This window comes from Neodiprion pinetum, chromosome 3, assembly GCF_021155775.2.
Source record: "Neodiprion pinetum isolate iyNeoPine1 chromosome 3, iyNeoPine1.2, whole genome shotgun sequence".
In the NCBI taxonomy this organism is placed as follows: Eukaryota; Metazoa; Arthropoda; class Insecta; order Hymenoptera; family Diprionidae; genus Neodiprion; species Neodiprion pinetum.
Genome location: NC_060234.1, coordinates 32,320,114 through 32,342,045, shown reverse-complemented (window position 1 = coordinate 32,342,045; position 21,932 = coordinate 32,320,114). Strand labels below are relative to the sequence as shown.

The following is a 21,932-nucleotide window of genomic DNA, read 5'->3' as shown; positions in this document are numbered from 1 at the left end:
TTCAACGCACTTTACCGACCAGGCAGAGACGCTTTTGGTGCCATATACATATCCCACACATAATTCAGGATGGTACAATAACGTTCAATACGGTAGCATGAATGCACTTGATACTTTACACGCGCTACTCTAAGTTTCCCTATCGCCGAGGCTTTCGTGGCGCGTAAGATGCATGGAAGATTGCGTTTGAGAAAATCTACCGATGCGTGCAGAAAAACGATACATTTCCGTCGCTAAAACGCTCTCATTAGGAAGAAAAGAGAACGGAAAAGCGTGGATGAGATGTAATTAACCTCTTTTCAAAATGTGGCGGGAACTTTTTACAGAGCTTCGTCACCTCGCAGATAATGTGCCGGCTTTACGGTGTTGACAAGGTTTTCAAAGAACGAAAATACGGCATTCAATGTCGCTGCCACACCGACGGAGACCCTGCGACAGGCTAAATACCGGTTTACCTTTACCCACCGTTTAGTTGAGGTGTAGTTGAAAAGCCCGAAGAATATTCCCTACCCGAGTTCTCGGCTTGCAAAATTCAACTAGAATTGAGCCACGGATGTGCATGATGCACGTCGCGCGATGTACTGGGTGCGGAGGGATGTAGGACGTTGATAACGTCCCGATCGGCCACTTGTTGGTAGATCTTGGTCTATTCATCAGCAAATGGCCGGGAGCCTGGAGGACGCGCTCTGCTACAGAGTGTTGAAGAGTGCGGCAGACGTTATTAATGGAAAACCGATACCTATGATGTTAGCGTGATGTTCTCCTAACGATAGCTGCAGATGAACAAGATAGAACGCGAAGGTATGAGAGATCTCCAGTTGCAAGGAGCATAAAGCTTTTTCGGCAAATGGTACATCCTGCTGACTGCGCTTTTCTGACCCTAGACGGTACGCTCCCTGCAATTAGCGGTCATAAGGCCATCGGAACTCTTTCATCGGAATGACGAGTGTAAAAATGTGAGACAACCGTTTCTCCCTCTTTCGTGCTCGTTAAATCCCACCCATCACAACGTATCCCGAAAGGGCTCGTGCCTGTCAAATCATGCGCAAATTGCTCTCGCTGGCACTCATAAACATCTTGATGAACCTGCACGCACATGACAGCGACGTCGGGTCCTGCCGCCGATGACGAACAATATTTATAGTTCCGGTAGGGGTTCGAGCTACTTTTTTGTTTACTTAGGATCGCTCTCTCCAAGAGTTGAGTACCTATACGGCATGCGGGGGGGTTGACTCAACCGAGTGAGCCAACAGATTACTTCAACTACCGCCAACGTTGAGAGATTGTCAGGATCAGGTTGGTGCTTGATTCCCTACTGTGGCGATGCCCAATGCTTCAAATATCGTCTGACCATTCGCGGATCCGGTAAATCAAATTGGATATCTTTTTGCCTCTGACGTTATTTTCTGTTGACAAAACGGGTCCGCTAACTTGTTTACCCTGACCCTCTACCACCTATGATCTCCAAACTACAGTATTGAGTGATCCTCTCGTCATTTTCCGAATCGGTAATAAGGATGGGGATTTGATTTTCTTATTTTCGTTATTTCTTTCACATTGTGTGCGAAAGTAACCATTGTATTTCCGGGTTGAGATCTGATCAACGCTTACGCTTAATAGCCTTGAACAACGCAACGAATCACACGTGTGTGCATATAGTATCGTGCCTCCGTTGCTTCATGTGCTTATATCAACAAGTTAAATATTACCAACGCCCACATTTCCAATGGGTAAAACTGCTCCAGGTCTTATAGATGCATTCAAGATGATATTATCAATTTGAATATAAAAGTCGAGAAGAATTCAAAGGAATGAGAAAAGACCAGTCTAGGTTATTACCCGTGGCAAAGGGTACTCTCATTTAATAAGATATTAAATATCACCAGTTATGATTCTCTCACTTCCTGCAATCTCGATGTCTGTAATTTATAAAAACGAGCAATTCTTGGACGGAATCATCGGGGCGAGGGAGCCAGACGCGCACAATTAACCATCAATAATGGTTATCACTGGCATGTAGAAAGTGTAGATTCGACATTTCCCGTAACACCACATGCATGGTTAATTTTTCTTACGATCACGGTAAATTGGCTCCAAAGTGGATTTAAATTCAACACGATCGCGAATGATATTTTAACGATTGCAAAACATTACGTGATTATATACACCGCTCGAAGTACGGCTTCATTCGTTCTTTCTTACGGTTCTCTTTTCCTGTCCTCCGCGCGGCCTCGTCCCCCAGGGAAGATAGCAAATTGTATCGCATACAGGCTGGAGTTATAAAGTGCGTGATGTACTAAGTTGATATAATAAGTGTCTCGTGTGCGTATACACACAGAAGTGAGAAACTTACCAGCGTTACTTGTTTTTGTATTGCACCTAAGCGAGCCGCGTATAAAGCCGCGACGAAAGCTTTCGCGCACCGGAATCCGGTGTTAAATTTTCAAACTGTATACTTAACGCCCGGAGATACTTGGCACGGAACATGACGTGCGCAATATTTGGCTGTATCCTCGCAATTTTTCACAGGACTTTGCGTGGTCCGGCTTGCTTGACACAAGGCTCACTTGTCCTAAAAAAACATTGGGATCGGACAAACCCATTATAAAAGTCCTCCGAGTCGCGAAATTCTCTCGTCGCTCGAGTTCTCTTGCTTCCGATAAAAAACCCTAAAAACAAACTTTATGTTATTCAATTTTACACACCATCTACCCAACCACTTCAGTTATACTCTTCCAGGTTTCGTTCATCACTGCAGATTGACCAATAAGCAACGACATGGTTTTTGTTCCAGCACACCCTCACTGGCCATTGCAACAAAGTTATGGCTGCTAAATTTCTTGGCGAACCGTCCAAAGTCGTCACAGGAAGCTATGACAGGACTCTCAAAATCTGGGACCTTCGCAGCAGAGCATGTAAGCATTTTATCAAGTCCTTCAAACGATCGATATCTTTTAGTAACTTATGCAAACCGTATTTGTTATCTTGATTTACAAAAATTTTGCGGTCTTTGTTCCTTTTATTCTTTTTTTCTACTCCGTCGTTACTTCTTACCACGGCAAATTTCGTGTATCGAATATTTCTGAGAGATGACAAAGCCGACTCATCGTGTTTCCCCATTTAAAGAAGACGTAGCGCTTCTTCGTGTTCGAAACGTAACTCTGACATAAAAATGTAACGCCGTTAAAAAGAAAATATCATTGCTACTCCTTTTTGAAATCCTTTTTTTTATAACTGGAACGAAACGAATGAAAATAGAAATTGCATACTGTCGCAGTTTGTAGCTCATACCTTTTTCAAGTCAACAGAGTTTCGCTTCAGTTATTAAGATTTATTTTTTCAAGTTATACCTCTGTCTTGGAAGGGGAAGGTTATAAGCATTTTGAAAAATTCTGAAACGTGAAAATACTCAATAAAACTGAGTTTTTCGGCGCATTGAATTGGTCGGGTATATCTTTGTGTGATTCATAAAAAGTGAGCTTTCGAGTTTTGCACACCTTTCAAACTTATCAGCCATCTAATTCAAAGTGTATGTACGACTCACGCTTTGCGGTAGTACACGTACGAAAACTTTGTGATATACATTTCTGTCAGACGATAGTCGCAGGAACAAGTTTTACGGGAAATACTTATAAAGGTGAAAAGTTACATGTGAGGTCAGTTTGGTTATATAGGTAGGCAGTAGTAGTTGGCGCGTATAAAGTTGCTTCGAATCTCGTATATCTTCAAGTGGGATATCTTGAAGTGCACCCAACTTTAATTTCATTTTCCAGCGCACAACCCGCTTAAAATGACTATTCAGTTGAATGAGTCGGCAAAATTAACGTCGGTAATAATCCGCGAACATAATCTCGTTCTCGAGTTGCATAATATCTGCTTTTTCACGCCGCATCTTCCGTTGATAGACACGCTGCTTGTACAAAATTGAGGCTACACAGATTCGAAACTATTGTAACTAATGAATAAAATTCTTTAAAGTAATGCCCAGCTGTTATAATACAAATAATCGCACGGCACTGTACCTCACAGAATTGTTAAGATTAGTACCTACCTTCGTATGTTCCTTCTAAATTTATCTTCAGCGTACATTAAATTAAAACTGTATAACTGGATAGTCAAAACCGGGAGTTATTACGCAATGAATTAAAAAATGACAATTGAAAATTTCGCCCAAATGACGCGTGGAAGAAAAATTGTTCTCTTCTTTTCTCTCTATCCGTCATGCTCTAGAATTGAAATTACCCATTCGTGGATTTAAAAGCCGATGGTAAAACGGTTCTTCAACGTTTCAACAATCAACGCTTACGATTTGTATGAACTATATCTAAAAACTGTTCACGACACCTGCCAATATTATTGCCTCTACAGCTGTTCGGGCAAAAGTACCCAGGGCAATAAGGAATCGAGAAATCCTTTTACAATTTGACACACTATAGAGAAGTATTGGTTCAAACGCAGATATAACAGTTTATTTTTATTCAGCTAATGCGTCTATAATGTGTCTGCAATACACCGATATTTCTTTCATATGAATCTTTTTCTCTTTTTCTCGGTTTGTGTATCTTTACCGTCCTCTATTCGTTAAAAGTTTTACTTTAAGTCTCACGTTTTCGATTTGCTTTTTTTTTAATATATTTTCATCTATCTGTCTTGATTTTGTATTCTTCTATACACATTTACTATTATATAAATCCTAAGTGGACCGTGTCGACGGGCATAAAGAACCATTCTTCCTCCTCTTTTTATTTTTTTTTTTCCAATTCACCGTTTAATATGCCTTATAAAAGAACTGGAAGAAATTCTCGGATGCATGCTGCGTGCGGGTATTTGAAACGTTATCAAATTTTCAATTCACCGTTTCAGCTGTGTTTATTTGATCGTTGAACTGTTTACTTCTTCTTCTATTTAGTTTTTTCTTTCACTTCCATCAAAAATAATCTCCCCGTTCATAAAATACTCTCGTCGAAATTAAAGGTGAAATTCAAATAAAGGCAGCAAGCAAATAATCGTGTCTAGCGAGCATATGCCGAGACATCCTAACCACAAAATCAATGGTTTAGTCGAAATAAATCATACCTATTTTGCATACATTTGCATTAAATATACATGTTTAACGGTTTTGCATCGATTATGCGCAAATTCAGTCGAATATTAATTGTGGCGTAGATTTCACAAATTCAATCTATAAAACTCGCGACGCGTTAGCGTAACAGCGAATTGCTTCGTTTTTTTTTTTTTTCTCTATTCTGAATCGAAATTCAGGACATAAGGCACCTTTTGCGTTACAGCGTTGATTTATTCTTCCGCAAATCGTGTTCTTGAAGGGCATAGAAAAACATACGGAATGGGGAAAACACATAATTATGAACAGCCAGCAATTTCACGAATTCTTCGAAGCTCAATTCGTGGCCGATAATCGTACGAATGTTAGCGAAGCATGGCGAATAGTCAATATACATTAGAGCGTAATTGTGGCATATAGATATGCCCACATGTACAGTCCGCATAACGTCCATGCATATATAATGAGTCTTGAAGTGCAGCACGAGCTAGTTGTATTTGAGTTTGGTCTGCGTGCCAATATAGGTAATTCTACGATCGATTAAAACAATACCGTTGCCCCGAGTCACACTTACGCCAAAGACAAATGTCTCGGAGACAAGAGGGAATTCGTATTGATTAGAGCCATTGTAGCAGATTCCGGAATTCTTCGCCCTCCCCGTCGCATTTGTCGCATTGTTCGAGCTTCCATCGACTCTCTTCGAAACGTTATCGCCACGAAGTATCACAGGGGTTTGGGGAAAGAATATTAACTTCGGATATTAATATTCGGTCCTTACTCGAACTCCCGGCCCTCCCCGCTTTGACGTGACGTCATTTTTAATATTCCCACCCGACACCTCCAGAGCGATCGGCATACTTTATTACTATTATTATGATTATTATTCCGTTTATTATTACAATTATTTTTGTAATTACAATCCGTCGCCTTTACGTCTGGCTGCATAATTTTTAAAACTATGCGAGGAACGTCGCTGTGGAAATTGTTCGCGAAACTTTGAGACGTCTTGTCAAATTTTCTAATTTCATTATACACTTCCCTCATTTTGTTGTAGAGATTATTCTCAGCACGGTCTCGCCTTAAGGAGCGGACCGCTGCAGTTACTCGTTTAAAAAGTTCATTATTCCTAATCCGTTACCTTCAACTGATAAGAGACTTTTTATCGGCTCGTTCGTTTGCCCGAACCTGCAGAAGCTGTTATAAATGAATATTCAACCGAGACCATTGAACTTGGATAATTTACTTGTCAAGTATGAAATATCCAAAAAGTTCGATTCGCCACCCCATCGAACCCTTTCAAATTTCAAAATGAACGGAAGACCTAATTACGCTGCAACCATTCAACTAATCACGAAGTACGCAATGGCGCAATGCGAGATTCGCGATTTCACCAAGAGCTCAACATATACATTGACGAGTGTACAAAACCGAGCACGCCTCGTTTGAACCCAGTTATCTCGAACCTCGCATTAGGGTGGAACTTTCGTTATTCGGTGAAGTACACAGTTATGAAGTCAGGATTTTGAGACTCGGCAACTTCTGAGAAATACAGCAACTCGGGTATTCTTGCGCCAAGTTACACGGTGGAAGATAATAATTGGAGTTAAACAGTGTTGTAAAAGTTTACTCAAGAGTGCGATATACGATTATCCAACTCTCGTTCGAAACTCTGTAATCGTTGACTGATGCAAAAATACGGTGACCAGTCCTAAACTCGCGGTACAAGGAATTAGGACATGGACCGTCGTCCGCCATCGGTAACTTCTTCACCTCAAAGCCTGCCTGCGGATCGCGAAAATGTTGATAATTCAGCCATCCGGTAACAGTGACTCTCGACCATTACACGCTCAAGCTGACGCCCGCCGTTGACGCTTTCTACCGTTCCTTCGGAAGGTACAGGGCAATACCCACGTTGGGAATTCCGCCCTTGTATTCAATCTACCGAACCCGATCCGACCAACGATCTGTGGCAGCCACGTGCCGCACGCAACGAACCCTTCACGAATTAACACCAACGTGGTTTAGCCCCGGGTTTTCTCCCGCGACACTTGTGGCTTCCCATTGTTTGATTCGCTTCGAAACTTTTGCAATGATGGACGAACGCTTCTGCGGGACGGAAGCCGATTTTTATATCGCAGCATCGCCACACGTTACGTTGTCAAGGCAAGAACGCTTCTTTCCCACCAGCCGCAAAGAGAAAGCCAGGATTCTCGACATCGTCCAATGACACGTTTTACGTCAGCAATGCTCGCCGTAATACAGGATGAATTTTCCTTCAACAGTCTCCGTTGCGAAAACTGAGCAGAAACACGCGCCTTTTGCAGGAATCGAATCGCGCATGCAAAGTACAATCCGTACTCCGGTCTTTCAACTCGAGAAAACCTGTCCCAGCGTTACTTATGGGTTGAGAAAATCTTGGCTGCATTATCCCTCCGCTGTAAGCCAGGCTCTGAAGTAAGGCCGATGTGTGAGGCCGCTCGGGGTAATTCCCTGGAGTGATTTTTCCCCTGGAGGTATCGGGCAGAAAAGACTTCCGAGACAAGTGGTCGGTTCACAGCTCAGTCTTCTACAAGATCTGGAAAAGTGCCCAGATAAGGCGCCGCGAATTCTTCGTTTTCACCCTTCGTTTCACGTTATACGTTCAACAGGGCAATTACGTGGTTAACCACGGCGAGAATTATCTGGAAACAGACCGGCACTTGTGTCGTATAATCAGTGTCTCCGATTTCCCGAATTTACAAACTCATGGCTTTCGGTATACGAAACCCCAAATTCTGTCCGACCTCCGAAGAATATCGCACTTGGATCAGGCTTTAAGTCTAACACAAAAGTCCCTCCTCCACTCTCGTGCTTTTCGATATGTTAAAACAACGTAGGTCAGATAAACGCCTCAGGGATCGGCGAAATAGGTTTTTGTTAAAAAATTATGCGAAGCTCTATATTCCGCGTGTTTCTCTTATATTTACTACCATAACATTAGCGTAAGCCGCCTGAAATCCGTGTTGGATATAAAGTGGTCCCGGAATTTCAATCAGCGTTGCAAATATAACGCGTTCGACGATCTACCGAAATTCACGGTTATTCATACGCGAATGATTTTACAGGTATAGAGACAAAGTTTGCTGGATCAAGCTGCAACGACGTGGTAATATCCGACGGCTCGGGATCGACGATAATCAGCGGACACTTTGACAAGACGATAAGATTCTGGGACACGCGAGCCGAGTCCAGTTCAAACAACATCTTGCTCCAAGGCAAAGTGACGTCGCTGGATCTATCCCGAGGTGAGTTTATAAATCCCCAGTCATTAACAACTTGCACCTTATCTCAGACCTACGGGACCAACGATAAATACGGTCACCATATCCGCATCCCTTCAGGGTGAATGTAGGAAATCGTGCTCAAAATTCTCCTAGTTTGTAATCACGACATGCATCTGGGTAAGGCTCATCCGACTGTCGTTTCACAGTGAAAATATCACTCTTTCAATCGAAAAATTCATACTGTTATTATCCCGTTTACAAACGCCCCTCAGGCGAGTAAACTTCCGGTTATATATAACGTTCTCTTCGTTTGGGCGGTCGAGTAGAACCACTCGATTTAGCGACAGCCGGGGAGCAAAGGGAACGTCGAAGGGTTCGCAAATTTCCGGATGGGAGAACATGTATAATATGCGTTCGTGTTTAACACCTCCCGATGTGTAAGGGTCTACGTATATAAGATGGCTGTGGGAACGGATCGAACAAAACCAGTCGCCGTAAGCCCAAATTTTAAAACGATACAAATCCGCCGGACCTAAAGACAATATTTTCTCGAAACACATTCGGGAAACGTAAATGATCTGTTCGTGTAATCCAACGTTGCAGAAGAACTGGGGTGTAAAACGGAAGCAATATGTGAATCCGCACTATTATATATGTGTAGAAATTTCGCTCCATGGAGAATTTGTAATAAATGATGTGGTTCTCTTTCCGAAATACGTGATAAGGCCAAATTGTACGTTCAACTTCTACCGGTGGCATTGTCTTCGTATACCGCCATTTATTCCACCCTTTTCGTCATTACTTTTCAACCCGTGCATACGCACAGAAGTCAAGCTTGTATCGAGCATGGCATGTGCCGTTACATAATGCCATTCCAGTAGTGGTTCCAAGGTAGGAAGGTGGATGGGTTCAGGGTGCAAAGTATGGCATAAATACCCGATCCTGTGCGCCTACCCGTCGCTGTAATATCCAAGGTTTGGATAGATGGGAATCTCTCAACGTTCATTCATCTGTTTTTTCCACCCTCTTGTTTCTTTTCCTCCTTCCTTTTCCCTCTTTCCTTCGTTTTTTCATTATTCGAGCAGTTACCCCGTTGCATTGACGTATCGCCCTGCTACCCCGCGTACTCCCAAAGCACCCAAAGCACCCATTTACGGAATTCACCATGGAGATTCGACAGCTCATTCGAGCAAAAGAGATATTATGCCACACCCGTCCCGTCGTATTTCATTTAACCGTACCTACGGACCTACGCTTCCATCCCCACCCATCCACTCACCTACCCTGTCGATCGACAATGCGGTGGGGATCTTCGAGCTCCTGCGCTCTGGTGGCGATCAAAGATCGCTCGTATTATACATCACGCGGTATGTTTCTGGGGCCCCGTGAAGATGACAAAATCGCTATACTCATCTCAAGCTTCGAATTTCATCATACCCACTTTTTTCTCCTATAGTGCTGGGACTTTCACTGTTATCCAAGACCAGGATAGAACGGCTAATCATACAGGTCTTGTTGTATATTTCAAGCGGTAATCGATGTTTTTCTCCTTTCTTTCTTTTTTCCACTTTCGACATACCCTTTGCTGATCACGCTTACGTATAGCCAGATGTAACTAACAGTTCCTCGAATTGGGACTAGCTGTTGCAAAGCGAGAACAATTCGTTGCGTCAGCAAAATAGATCTGATATACCGGGAGATGAGTTATTATTGGAAAAATTACCGTCGTAACGTAAAGCGAATACCGTATCGTTGTTTGAAAATGAAGATATGTAAATGATCGATTTGAATAGAAAGTAGATTTTTTGTATCGAATGAATAATAGAAGTAAAATCTATGAAAATCTAACTCTATACACGATAATCATTCTACAAAGATTGAATCATTTTTACAACCTATCAGTCAGTTAGAATTTCGACTACTGCAACGTAAAACTGTGATATGTACTCGCAAATAGCATATTTAATAACTTTTTTTCTTTTCTAAATTAATTTTCAGACGCGCATTACTTGTTGAGCTGCGTCCGTGACGATACATTGAAGTTGCTGGATTTAAGGATGAACCAAATTATCGGTACTTTCAGGTAAGGCCAACTTTATTCTGGCTTTCTTCGTCCAAGCGTTATTATAAATCTGAGCAAACTCCGGGTGAAATTATTCGCTTGTTCGAATTAAGTTGATGCATACGTGCATGTAAGTATACAGGAGAGCACATATACAGGGTAAAGCTTGGAGAGGTTAATTTATGCGGAGACTGGAATTAAATTCAAATTTCACTTAAACGCGTTATTTCTACCGTCTCTCCGATGAAGGGTCACGCCTGCGTGATATGCAGCTAAACTTGCACACGAGCTTTGCATGAAATGAGTCTGGCTGCATATACGTGTAGCATGTAAGTACGGCATATACCATCGTCTTATTCTCTGCAGACGCTGCCACCCGGCTAGCTGGAAAATTTATACAATATGCCGTGCAAGCCTTATTAATATTTTCCCCCCCTTACGAAACGACCAATCCGAGTTTATGGTTTGCCAAACAAAAAATATCGTACACCATCGGTTGATTATGTATATCTCGACGAATAAACGCAAAGTACGGAGCAGTGTGGAATGGGGTTGAAACGAACCCGCGGGAATGGCTAAATGCATGAAGAAAATGCAACGTCAAGCGAAACTTGACTTCTGCTCGAAAGAAAATTACGTTTCTTTTATACCGAATGTGTTACAGTGCCGACGGTTTCAAAGTTGGCTGCGATTGGGCACGCGCTACTTTCAGTCCGGACGGACAGTACATTGCCGTTGGATCTTCCAATGGGTCTGTATTCATCTGGTCCGTGAGCAGCAACAAAGTGGAATCGGTGCTCAAAGACCACACGTAAGTTTCTAGAATTTATCTACCATTCATACATCCGCGTGGAGTTGAGCGTGAACCTTAGGCAACGCATGCGTGCGCAGTGCGCACGTAGGCACAAATGAATTACACGGTTTGAATTGTCGGTTTTCCGAAGATTCTCTCTTGCATCGACATAAAATGATACCTGACCGATTCTTGCCATGATTATGCCGGGTATGACAAATATAGCGCCCGGTAACTGGCGTCTGTAAAACGTGATCGTAAACCCAAAATTAAATTCCAAGCATGCCGACGGTGGCCATATTTAAGTTATACCGCCGTTTGAATTCGTTCGTCAAATATTTCGCCAATGTTTTTCCTTATTTCGGATTCACCCTCAACGAGCTCTGAACGACCTACCAACGCGCCGCTTATATTATACACTCAAAGTACACCTAATTCTCTGGCATGCTAAACGCTGTACCAGGTGTAAATCGTGACGGGATGTTCATTTTAGTAATAAACTGACACTTGCCGTGAATCCCGCTCAGCTGCTCGAGCAAAGTGAAGATACACAGGGCTCAATTTACATCGTGTACATGTTAGAACGTTTAAATCAATGATGTGAGTAACGCGATAAATTAGTAAACCGAAGTCAACGTTACTAGCGGGGAAAGGCTGAGACGAAGATCGAGGTGAAAGGTGAAAGGTGAACGAATCGCTAAACTTACAAATAAATTGTACAGCGTTTGATTACAGCATGTGACGAAGAAATTTAAACTCATCCCGTCATTTCGCGTATAACCGGGTGATTAATCATATCATACATCATACATAGATTAAAGTTCGAAACCAAAGTTTGGATGTTCGGATGTTCAGATTTTCAGAAAGCGACATCACCCAAAATTTTTTTTCTCCTGACGTGATCGATCTATAGTAATCGTTGACGACGAAAATTCCTCAGTCTGGAAACAACCGCGCAGTAGAACGGACGGACGAGAATCGCGCTCCGCAGATTTCGAGTATCGGGTTTTCTACCTCCTGGATCTTGCGCTTCGGGTACGCTTCCTGATGCAACTCGACTTCCAGGACAAGCGCTCCGTAGTTCTGGCTGTCCAGGTCCTTGACCTGGTGACTTTCGATCTTCAAGACTAATTTTCCGTAGATTTGGCCGTCCAGGTCCTCCACCTGGTGGATCTTGACCTCCAGGACAAGCGCTCCGTGGTTCTGGCTGTCCAGGTCCTTGACCTGATGACTTTTGATCTTCCGGACTAATTTTCAAGTTTACAAGTTTGATTATTGAAAACGTCATGTTTTGTACTATCAACCCAATATGCATGCTTCAGATGGCACTTTGAATTGGAAAAAAAACCGAAAAACCAGGATAAAGAAATTGCAATTGGTGAGTGGTTGGCATAGTATACATAGGAATACATGACAATAACGTCGTTCATTTAGAGCTAAAATTGCTGTGCGTAGTGTTTTAAATCTGTCAGCCCTTAACTGATTGTTCTGTGGTATTTTTTGACGAAGTTTATTTTCATAAAATTACAATACGTTATACTTACATGCATGCGTGAACGTGATTTGTAGCATTATATAGAAAAAATCTTACAGGCAGATTCGGTTTGCGTCACGTGCACAAAGACAGTGTTCATTCTGTATACTGTGAAGTAAATACCAGAATTTTTTGAGGAGTCATCGTGCCCCAGTCTCCCCTACAACTATGTCATCTGTTAAAACACTGACAACGAATAAGCGAGCGAACGAGCACAAGAACCAGTTACACTAGGCATCCGACGCCGAGCGAGCTTTAGCGAGCGAGGGTTTCAAAACTAGTCACTTTTAATGGAAATGGAATGGATTTTACGATCAGGATGAAAAGTTCAGGAATTTCCACAGGTTGGATGCACTTTAATTATGAGGATAACAGATCTTGAAACTGAAAACCTCTGGGGTTGGTCTTGCATTCTTTGCGTCACCTACGTACCAAAATTAAAATTTAGTTTTCATTCCCAATGGCTCTGAATGGACATTCTTGTATGTATAAATTGAGCGTAATGATAATCAAAATTTTCGTCATGTCTTCAACTCCATGGGCTTTCTTGATCCGCGTGAGCTTTCGTAAAATTGCCCAGACTAGACAGTTTGCTGTATCGACATCTGGTCAAGTACCTTTGCGTCGCGAAAACTACTTCAAGGGAATGTTCGGTGTCGACGATGTGAAGTGGCAAGGTGCAGGAAAAAATTCCAAAAAGTACCTGACTGGAATAAAATGCCGCTCGTAGGAATGTGTAGAAAGTATAAAGACGGGGAAAGGATTGTATTTGTCAAAAATCAACGACAAATGTACAACAACTTTTGCCCCTGTTGGTCGGAAAAGTTTCGCAGGGAGAAATTTCTCCGATTTCTACCGTTGGCTGAACTTAAATTTTAATGAAGTCCATGCACGAGGACCGGTGTGCGGACAGATGCTCGTACTTGCTGTACTAAAATATTCAGAAATCACGTCGCATCTAATCAAAGCTTACATTCGTACACATATAGAAGAAATATTCGTACGCAGGAGAAAAAAAATAAAAAAATTCACATTTCCATCAGACGTGGATTGGTACTCGACGGGTAACGTCATGCGTTAAGAATGCATGCGGAGGAATAAAATTTTGTGTAAATTGTGTGAATTTTTTTTACCCGCAGTGAAATATCGTGCAGGATTTCTCACTGGTTTTTTGTTTGTTTCTTTCTTTTTTGTCGAATTTACGCAAGTTAAAGCCGCGGTTAAAAACTTGCGGATGAAAATCGAAAGACTAATACCTGTACAACAGAGACACCGCCGGTGGAACGAAGCGCGCGTTTATATGAACTTTATCCTTAAGGTGAAAAATATACGAGTATACCTATATGTATAGCTTGCAGCGTTGCGATTCGCGATGCAGGGATAACACTGATGCACATGTAGTTGATTATCTCCTTGTTACCGTCCTACCAGAAAGTTTTCTCCGCTGCGCCGAGGTATATGACCCTTGTTTAAATAATTATTTAATTAATTAGGCGCCCTAACAGCCATGAGAGATGCTAAAGCCATGTGGCTGATAACCACGAGCTTGGTGTAGCGGTAAAGTACTCTCCTCTGAACTCGGCTGTCGCCATGCTCTATTCACACTCTCGAAGTTCCTCCGCCGCGTGACAACGATGAAGCACAATTGCCTCCCGCTATATCCCTCCTCTCCCTCTACTCCCTTCACTCCCTCCACTTCTCTCTACTTCTCTCAAGATAATTCTCCCACAGTGTGGAAACGCGGATAATGCAGCGAACCAAATCTCACGTGCAAATCGAGGCGGGTAAAAAACGGTGGGATACGAAGGCAATTACAAAATCACTCTTCCGACCACCATTGACATACTTAATGGGATAAAAATCCAGTCAGTCAATCGCAAGAGTTAGGTACATATAAATTTAGCAGCACTCAGCCCCCGAAAATTTGTAAAATATGAGAAAATGGATCCGACAAACTGGATAGCTAGAGAATAGAAATACCTACCGATAAGTTAATCATTGGCGATGGTACAATACGATGATAATGTGCGGCCAACGAGATAGGGTGCGGTTATATTATATGATGATAAAATTTGCGTGTACCGATCGCATGAAGTATAAAATGTTACGGAGGACGGAAAAATAATTGCTCAGTGTCACGCTTGTAATTCCGGATAGTTGGAACTGCAGCGGACGGAAAATGACAGGCATACGCGTAGCTCAGCGGCCTATAAAAGCGGTAGGATACAATTTTCAGAGTTCAAAGAGACAGATACGTTCGGATAACGGGTATGCGGTCCTGTTTTCGTTACTCGCGTGCATTAAACGAGCCTTTCCGCTTTTGTATTCAAATTCTATTTTTCCCCTCTTTATTCCTCCGCCATTCGGTACGTGCTCTCGATGCGCGCGAACCGCGGCCGCAGGTCGAACGCTGTAATTAGGGGAGCCAAGCTGCCCAGCCCTTGTAACCCGAGGTCGTTTTTAATTAACTAAAAGGGAAGAAGACGCGGTACTCGAACACCGGCGCCTCAAAGCGTCAGCGAGCCCACATGCCTACCTTGGCAATTTACGTTACTTGAATGATATGGCAGTTGACGAGCGGCGATCCGCGAGCCGGCGCGACGCGGACCGAAAGAAGAAACTAACGCATTAAATACTACAAAAGAGGCAATAGCGAGTTACGTCGGCGAGTCCGCACCGCCATTCCAACGATCCGCTGCGTATTCCGCGGATCTCTCGCCGAGGCCAAACAGGCTGGGCAAAGAGCGGCATCCGTGCGCGGTTGTTACAATTCTTGCTTTTCAAACTTGGGAACTCTTGATTGATAGGCAACTCCTGCCACGTTTGCGACTTATTTTATCCCTCTTCATTTTGCACCATTTCGATTCACAATTCGAAAATGTCTCGGGGAGTCTAAGACGTGAACGAGCCAGTCGTTGACTGGATATAGTTACACGAAACACAGTAGATGCCTTCAAACGCCAAGCCTTCAAAGATGAAATATAAGGAAATTCAAGCGAAGCAGCATGGAGATTTACCTCTGCAATTCCACCTTTGCGCTGCGCACTATGTGCATTTCGGTATTAAAAATACGTCCTTCCATCTCTCGTATGGTCGTGAACTTCCAACCGCTCCCGAAGATTACCTCACCTCCTTATGACGCAGACCCGCGTTGTACAACCTAGCGCGTCCGAAGACGAATATGGAGTGTACAGATATTAGATTTCTCGTATCGAGAGTCGTATTATACAAGTCGAAGACATGCGATCACGACTCGTCGACGCTTGGTCGGGAAAAGAAACGAGGCGAATAAGAAGAGAAGAATTCGACTCACGGGTCAAATTTAGGAAGTGACGAAAAACGGCTCCATAGAAAGTCTATAATATGCATTCAAAAGTCAAAGGATCGGCAGGAGCAAAAAGCGACGAGGGCTGAAGCTGAGTGAGAATGAAGTAACGGGAAGGCGAGGCGGGGGAGGGTTCGGGGAAAGAGAATAACCCGCGTATTGGGTCGCGCGGTGTTTCATTTTCGGGAGGGTGACAACGAGTCAGTTAGGTGTCAGTGTCAGGCAAGATTAATAGAGGCGTCAGTCAGGCAGGTTTCATTCCCTCGCGTTACCTGCCGTTTCCGTGGCCAACTGGCGCTGATTAATAGCGCCCAGGCCACCGACCGAGTCATAACTTGGGCTTAATTTTTCTGCCCCGTTGGTTCCGCGAAGCACAGACTTATTGGTGACCTGGAACACTGGAAGCCCGGAACCCCGGAGTCCACCGTTCCTGCAATTATTGTCGCGGTTACGACATGCGCCTAATCCTAATACGATCCGTTTCATACCTTTCGCCATTCGCCTTTCGCCTTTCGCCTCTCAACTTCGGTCTCGCTGACTCGCTGTAATCAGCACATTTCAGGGCGATGGCCTTTTTCATTTGGTCCTCAGGTCGTCGGTGACGGCGGTCGCGTGGCATCCTCAGGGAACGTACCTCGCCTCCGTAGACAGGACCAAGCAGGCGACCATTTGGGGCGACGTGTGACAGGATTATTCGCCTTGAATACGAACTGGAGGTGCCAAGGAGCGTGAAAATCAAATTTATATTCCGAGGGTGGGTGGAAATGTGGGTATATTTTCACAGGAGGAATCCTGCCCTCGAACTGAACAAGTTCCCTGATTTCATGTCTACGCAAATGCACAGAGCCAGCTAGAAGGATATACTTTGACGCTAAAAAGGCAGCTCTACGGTTTGGTCAAATTGCTATTTGTATTATACATGTTTCAGTGAGTCTGATATACAGTAACAGGATCGTTTAATTTTTAAGATACGAACGAAGCACAGTAAATTTACAAACAAATTTCGCCAGCAACAAACAAATTAAATTTAAAAATACAAATTAAAATAAAGAATGTTGATACATTCGTACGGAGTTTATATATACATTATATACATTATGTACATTATATATAGTAGATACGATTATATACATGTATACCGTGATGTAGTGATGTATAGGTATACGTATTAACACGTTATACGTAAGCTAAAACTGAGGTACACAATATTACTTAGATTCTTATATAAATACGATATTGGTACGTTCGAAGTGTAACATTTTACGAATACTCAAAAAAGAATTAATTGTTGTTTTGAACTTTATAAAATTTACTTTTACTACAAAATATCACGCAGCAATGCGAGAGTCATTTTATTTGTCGTCCGTACAAATCGTCGAGCCCCTCACGCCTCGTACGGTCGAATCGCACGGAACTTCATCTGGCTTTCAGGTCAATCGATAAAACTGGAATTCCGATTCCACCGATTTGGCAAAAACCTTTCACGCCCTCCGAGATGCCTATTGAAAAAATAATCTCAGACCGTGTCTAATTCTGAAATCCGAGTCAGATTTGAACTCTACAACTCGTGTAATTCTGCGAAAAAAAAATTTCCGTAAGATTGTTCGATTCATCTGTACAAATGCTACTCTAAATGTACCTAACTTTAAATTCAAGGAGGAAAAAAGAAAATGTGACAAATGTACCGCTTCTAAACGATCAGTGAGCGAATGCGGGTAGCGTTCATATCCTTATTTTCACGTTTCAAGAGTTCATCATACTCCTCGCAGTGATGTTCGGTGCAGTAACCCGATACGTCACTCAGCACTGCATCAGTTTAAACTTCCGTTGCAACCACAACTCTGGGGTGAACTAGTAGGTAGGAATGTTATATATACGTGTGTGTGCTTGTGTGAGTTTGTGTGATGCTTAATGCGAGCAAATTCGTTAAACCAACTTTATTATGCGTTGCTCAATGTTTTAGGAGTGTTTGTTAAATGTCTCGAAGGTATACGTATACGTGCACACGGACATAGATACATGCATAAATGCACAAGTATAACAGAAGCGTCGCGTCGTTCGAATCTCGTTACGGTGCAGAAGCAGAAACGAGAAGAATATTATGTAACGAGATCGTAATACAGCCGACGATGAGATGAGCAAGAAACAAGTGAGGGAGAAGAAAAAAATAAGTTCAAACACGACAACTTAATTATACTCGTCTGAGCTTGTCATAATAAATGACCCCTCCGTGTACACGAGTGTATGTATGTATTAGGAAACAGCATATTTACGCGTACAAAAGACTGAACGCTTTTCATCTTGCTTTGAGAATATTGAATCACGGATTATGCTTTCCGACGTTCCGACGGCCCGACGAGTCGTGCCAAGGTAAGGATGCCCGGTGTTAGGCGTCAGAATCCGGAGTTAGGTTCATCACCTCGGTCATTCCCAAAATTCCAGTGGAAATCTGATTAACGGATTCCTTTTAAACTTTTCACTCTTTCCTCATTTCAGTACCTGAAATACTTTAATTGAAATTGAATTTTTCAGCTTCTTAGTTGCGTCGCTGATTCAATTCACAGAAAGTACGGAATGGGAACAAAAATTTCAACTTATATGTAAACATTATTTCAGAGATCTCGAGGTTTATATAGGAAAAATAAATTTACGTCTGGCTCGAAGACGTAAAACAAACTTGTTTGAATTACTTATTTTAAAGATGTTAAAAAGTGGAAAAACTCAATTTGGCCTCTTTCCGAGGAGACATCATCTCATCTACCAAGGTAAGATTTTTCACAATACTGATATCCTTACAAACTGTTGATAAAAAATATTCCATGATTGCTGCCGTTGTAAAAATCGTACCATCTACCGTTTATTCGACAGTACACAGAATCGCGCTTTTCAGCCTCGTCATTGATAGTTTAACGCAACTTTTGTGACTTGCCTTGTGACTTGTCGTTTTGAATGGAGTTTGACAGCCAGCACAGTAATTCCACCTTAAACAAGTATAATGAGGAAAACAACTCGAAAGCTAATCGGTTTTACATAAACAGGTACGTGGGTAAGCACGCTGGTACGCAAATACTCTTAAACGTTGCAATTTAAGCACCTGCAAGCATTGCCAGGGAACTAGAGACTGAAGTGAGTGGTTGGAGCCAGGTAATCAGCTTAAGCAGCCCTTTTGTAATACTGAAAACGTATAATGTGCACCGTAAAACGTCATAGCTCAGAAGAATAAAGCGAAAGTTAGAGTTTAATGGCAAATGGACAATGATCAATATCCAATATCTCGGTTTACGGGGCAACTAACCCGTGATCTTACAATTTTATGACTAGGTGGGTATAATCTTGAATCTCGTCGACTGCACTCGCGTATCTTGAAATGGCTGCCAACTTTAAGCGGAATCACCGCATGACAATTCACGGGTACCTCTATGATTAGATATAATAATACCTCTTCGAGGACTGTTTGAAAAATTTTCAGGCCGGCGCAAATACTTCATCCCTGAAATATAGCAGCTAGTAAGGCGTTAATTTCACTTGGAATATTGCGAGTGATTTTTCTTCAGTTTTGTGTTTTCTGTAGTCATTCAATTAGTGAAATACTTCAAGTATGATATTTTACTTCACCGCGGTACTGCGGTAAGCATTTCCGGTTGCATCAAGTACGACTGCCCGTGTCTAATTGTATACGTATGATTGAAACTACGAATTTATGTATTACACATTAATGTCGAAAACTTTCGGAGAGCCCTTAAATAATTTCTCATAGAAAATTCATTCCACCGCGATGTCCTATGCAGTGTTTTTAATCCCTGATTACTTCTTTGAAATGAAAGTCAACTATAGCCGTTACTGCAAATCGAGTAGGGGGTGATTCGACGAACGGGGTATTAGGTGTGACGGTGGCGGTGCCACAGCTTAAAGGTATAAAATTAAAGGTGAAAAATTGAAGGTGAAATTCAAATAACTCAAATGAATATTCATCGTGGGTATTCTTTAGAGTCGGCGCGTTATTGCCCTGCCACTGAAAACCCCTCGAGGCTTCAGAAGATCCCGAGTCTACCGAGTCTTGATGGTGTCTTCGTCGAGAAGAGCTTCGCCTTCGTTTTAGGTGACGCGTGAAATTACGAAGTATGATGGTCGGATCTCGTTTCCCTGTTCATTATTTCGATTCACCCTCGGGGCTAATCCAACTCGCACCACCGCCACTCCCGAAACTACCGATTGAACCCCGCTCTGCTGTCGGCCCGCGGAGCAGGTCAAAATTTAAACGCCAAATATCTTCATTTTTTCCAACCGAACCGAGAGGTCGCCCAGTCTTGAATATTGCTTTCACCTTCCTACGGCCACCTGTGATAATATCTGCACTAAACGTTATTAAGAAAACATTTCGTTATCCAATTCATTCATCATCACCTGTCCCTCCCAGCGCTACTGCTTGGCTTTCTTTACCTTTTCTTCTTTCTTCCATTGCAGAAATAATTGCTGGGGTATTTTATCGCGAATTATCATTATTATCGTCATTATAGTTATTATTGACGTTTTGTAATTTTTTTTTTTTTTTTTTTTTCATGTCTTCGTTTACTATTGTTATTCTTACTATAATTTTATCCTGGAATAATGGGGAGAAATACAGCGACGGGAATCCGTTCGCCTGGGATCACGCCTATAGGGATTTTTCGTCCGAAATTTTATCCGTGCTTACCTAACACCAGAACGGAAATCACCCGTGTATATATTTTACGACGTAAACGGGACGCGACGGTGTATATGTAGGCCCTCTACATTCGGGGATGAAAGTTCCTAACCATGTTCTACTTTCGTATCTTCAATCTTCGACGAATCTTCCTTGGAAAATTCTTATTCTCCGCACGGTAGCTCTCCAAAGTTTGCAGGTTCGAGTAAAATATGTAACGGAGTTAGTACCTTTGTAAATGATACAGCACATGTCGGCTGGGTATCCGTGCCTATAGGTATACATTTCCATGAGTTTATTGTACGCGGCATCTCGTACACGGTATAACGATCAGCGTCTAACGCGTTTGGAAAAAAATTTCTACCCGACCTTTGGACTTCCGAGACACCGCGGAACGTTCGATGCCGAGTAAAGTTGTGGGCGTTATTCACGATCGTTGATTGAAAAATATTGATTTGATATCGGGGGAGTTTTCAGCCCTTCGTAGCCAGGTACATAGGTATACCTACCGCAGTGCCGAATCTCGAAATTTCCGACACTTGACCGACCCTCGCAATCTGAAAGGGTGCGTGTTTCGATTCCCGCTATCGGCGCGTCGCCTTGCCCATCCATTCGCCGTGAATGAGACCCATTCAACTTCCTGCTCATCGATATGGACCCCAGGGATAAATGTGGGCCTACGAGACACCCCGTCCGCGCCCTTCTTTCTCCTTAAATTCCTATGACGGGTGCGTTCAGACGTCTACGTATTTACGTACGGCCTCGTTTTACTCGCTTACCGAAGATCAAGTTAGGGTATAACAAGCCGGGATGGGAAAACGGTTCGATATTGCTATTGTGGCTTCGATAAAAAATCCCCTCGCGATACTCAATCGCGTCTGTAATCCAACGCATATTTCCAGTTTTCGAAGGCGAAATTGTGGCTGAACTCTTCTTGCCGTCATCTTGTTTCACTTGGAACGGCTTTCGATGATGGGTAAGTGTAAAAAATGATCGTACAGCTGAAATGAAATTCCAAGCGCGTCAGTGGCCATCTTGTTTCTTTGACGGCAGCTCTGGGTTTCTCCTGTCAAATGTCTTACGAGTACAACTGGCGTAGTAACTTTGACCAAGTTGCCAGCTGTCTGTATTATTTCACGTCTAAAACTTGAATCTTGACAAATACCCTAAGCTTTAATAATTCAGTCGTAATTGTTACAGCTGTTGGGA

The 21,932-nt window shown here is 42.6% G+C and overlaps 2 protein-coding genes across 10 annotated transcripts in view; both read left to right on the top strand.

The window, feature by feature from the left end:
• Atg16 (Autophagy-related 16) overlaps positions 1-17,350 on the top strand; it is a 237,960-nt gene extending 220,610 nt beyond the window's left edge. For 5 of the 9 annotated variants that reach the window (XM_046618047.2, XM_046618046.2, XM_046618044.2 and 2 more), the window contains exons 11-15: positions 2,795-2,915; positions 8,167-8,346; positions 10,324-10,408; positions 11,052-11,198; positions 16,631-17,348. In XM_046618047.2, coding sequence (XP_046474003.1) covers positions 2,795-2,915; positions 8,167-8,346; positions 10,324-10,408; positions 11,052-11,198; positions 16,631-16,724 — 627 coding nt within the window. In that variant the 3' untranslated portion in view covers positions 16,725-17,348. Of the gene's footprint in view, positions 1-2,794; positions 2,916-8,166; positions 8,347-10,323; positions 10,409-11,051; positions 11,199-16,630 lie in introns of all 9 variants that reach the window. The other 4 variants (XM_046618048.2, XM_046618049.2, XM_046618050.2 and 1 more) reach the window with 3 other exon arrangements.
• Positions 17,351-18,353: 1,003 nt separating this feature from the next.
• Positions 18,354-21,932, top strand: part of LOC124213873 (uncharacterized) — a 30,695-nt gene continuing 27,116 nt past the window's right edge. The window contains exons 1-2 of the mRNA XM_046615575.1: positions 18,354-18,409; positions 18,656-18,804. Coding sequence (XP_046471531.1) covers positions 18,369-18,409; positions 18,656-18,804 — 190 coding nt within the window. The 5' untranslated portion in view covers positions 18,354-18,368. The remainder of the gene's footprint in view (positions 18,410-18,655; positions 18,805-21,932) is intronic.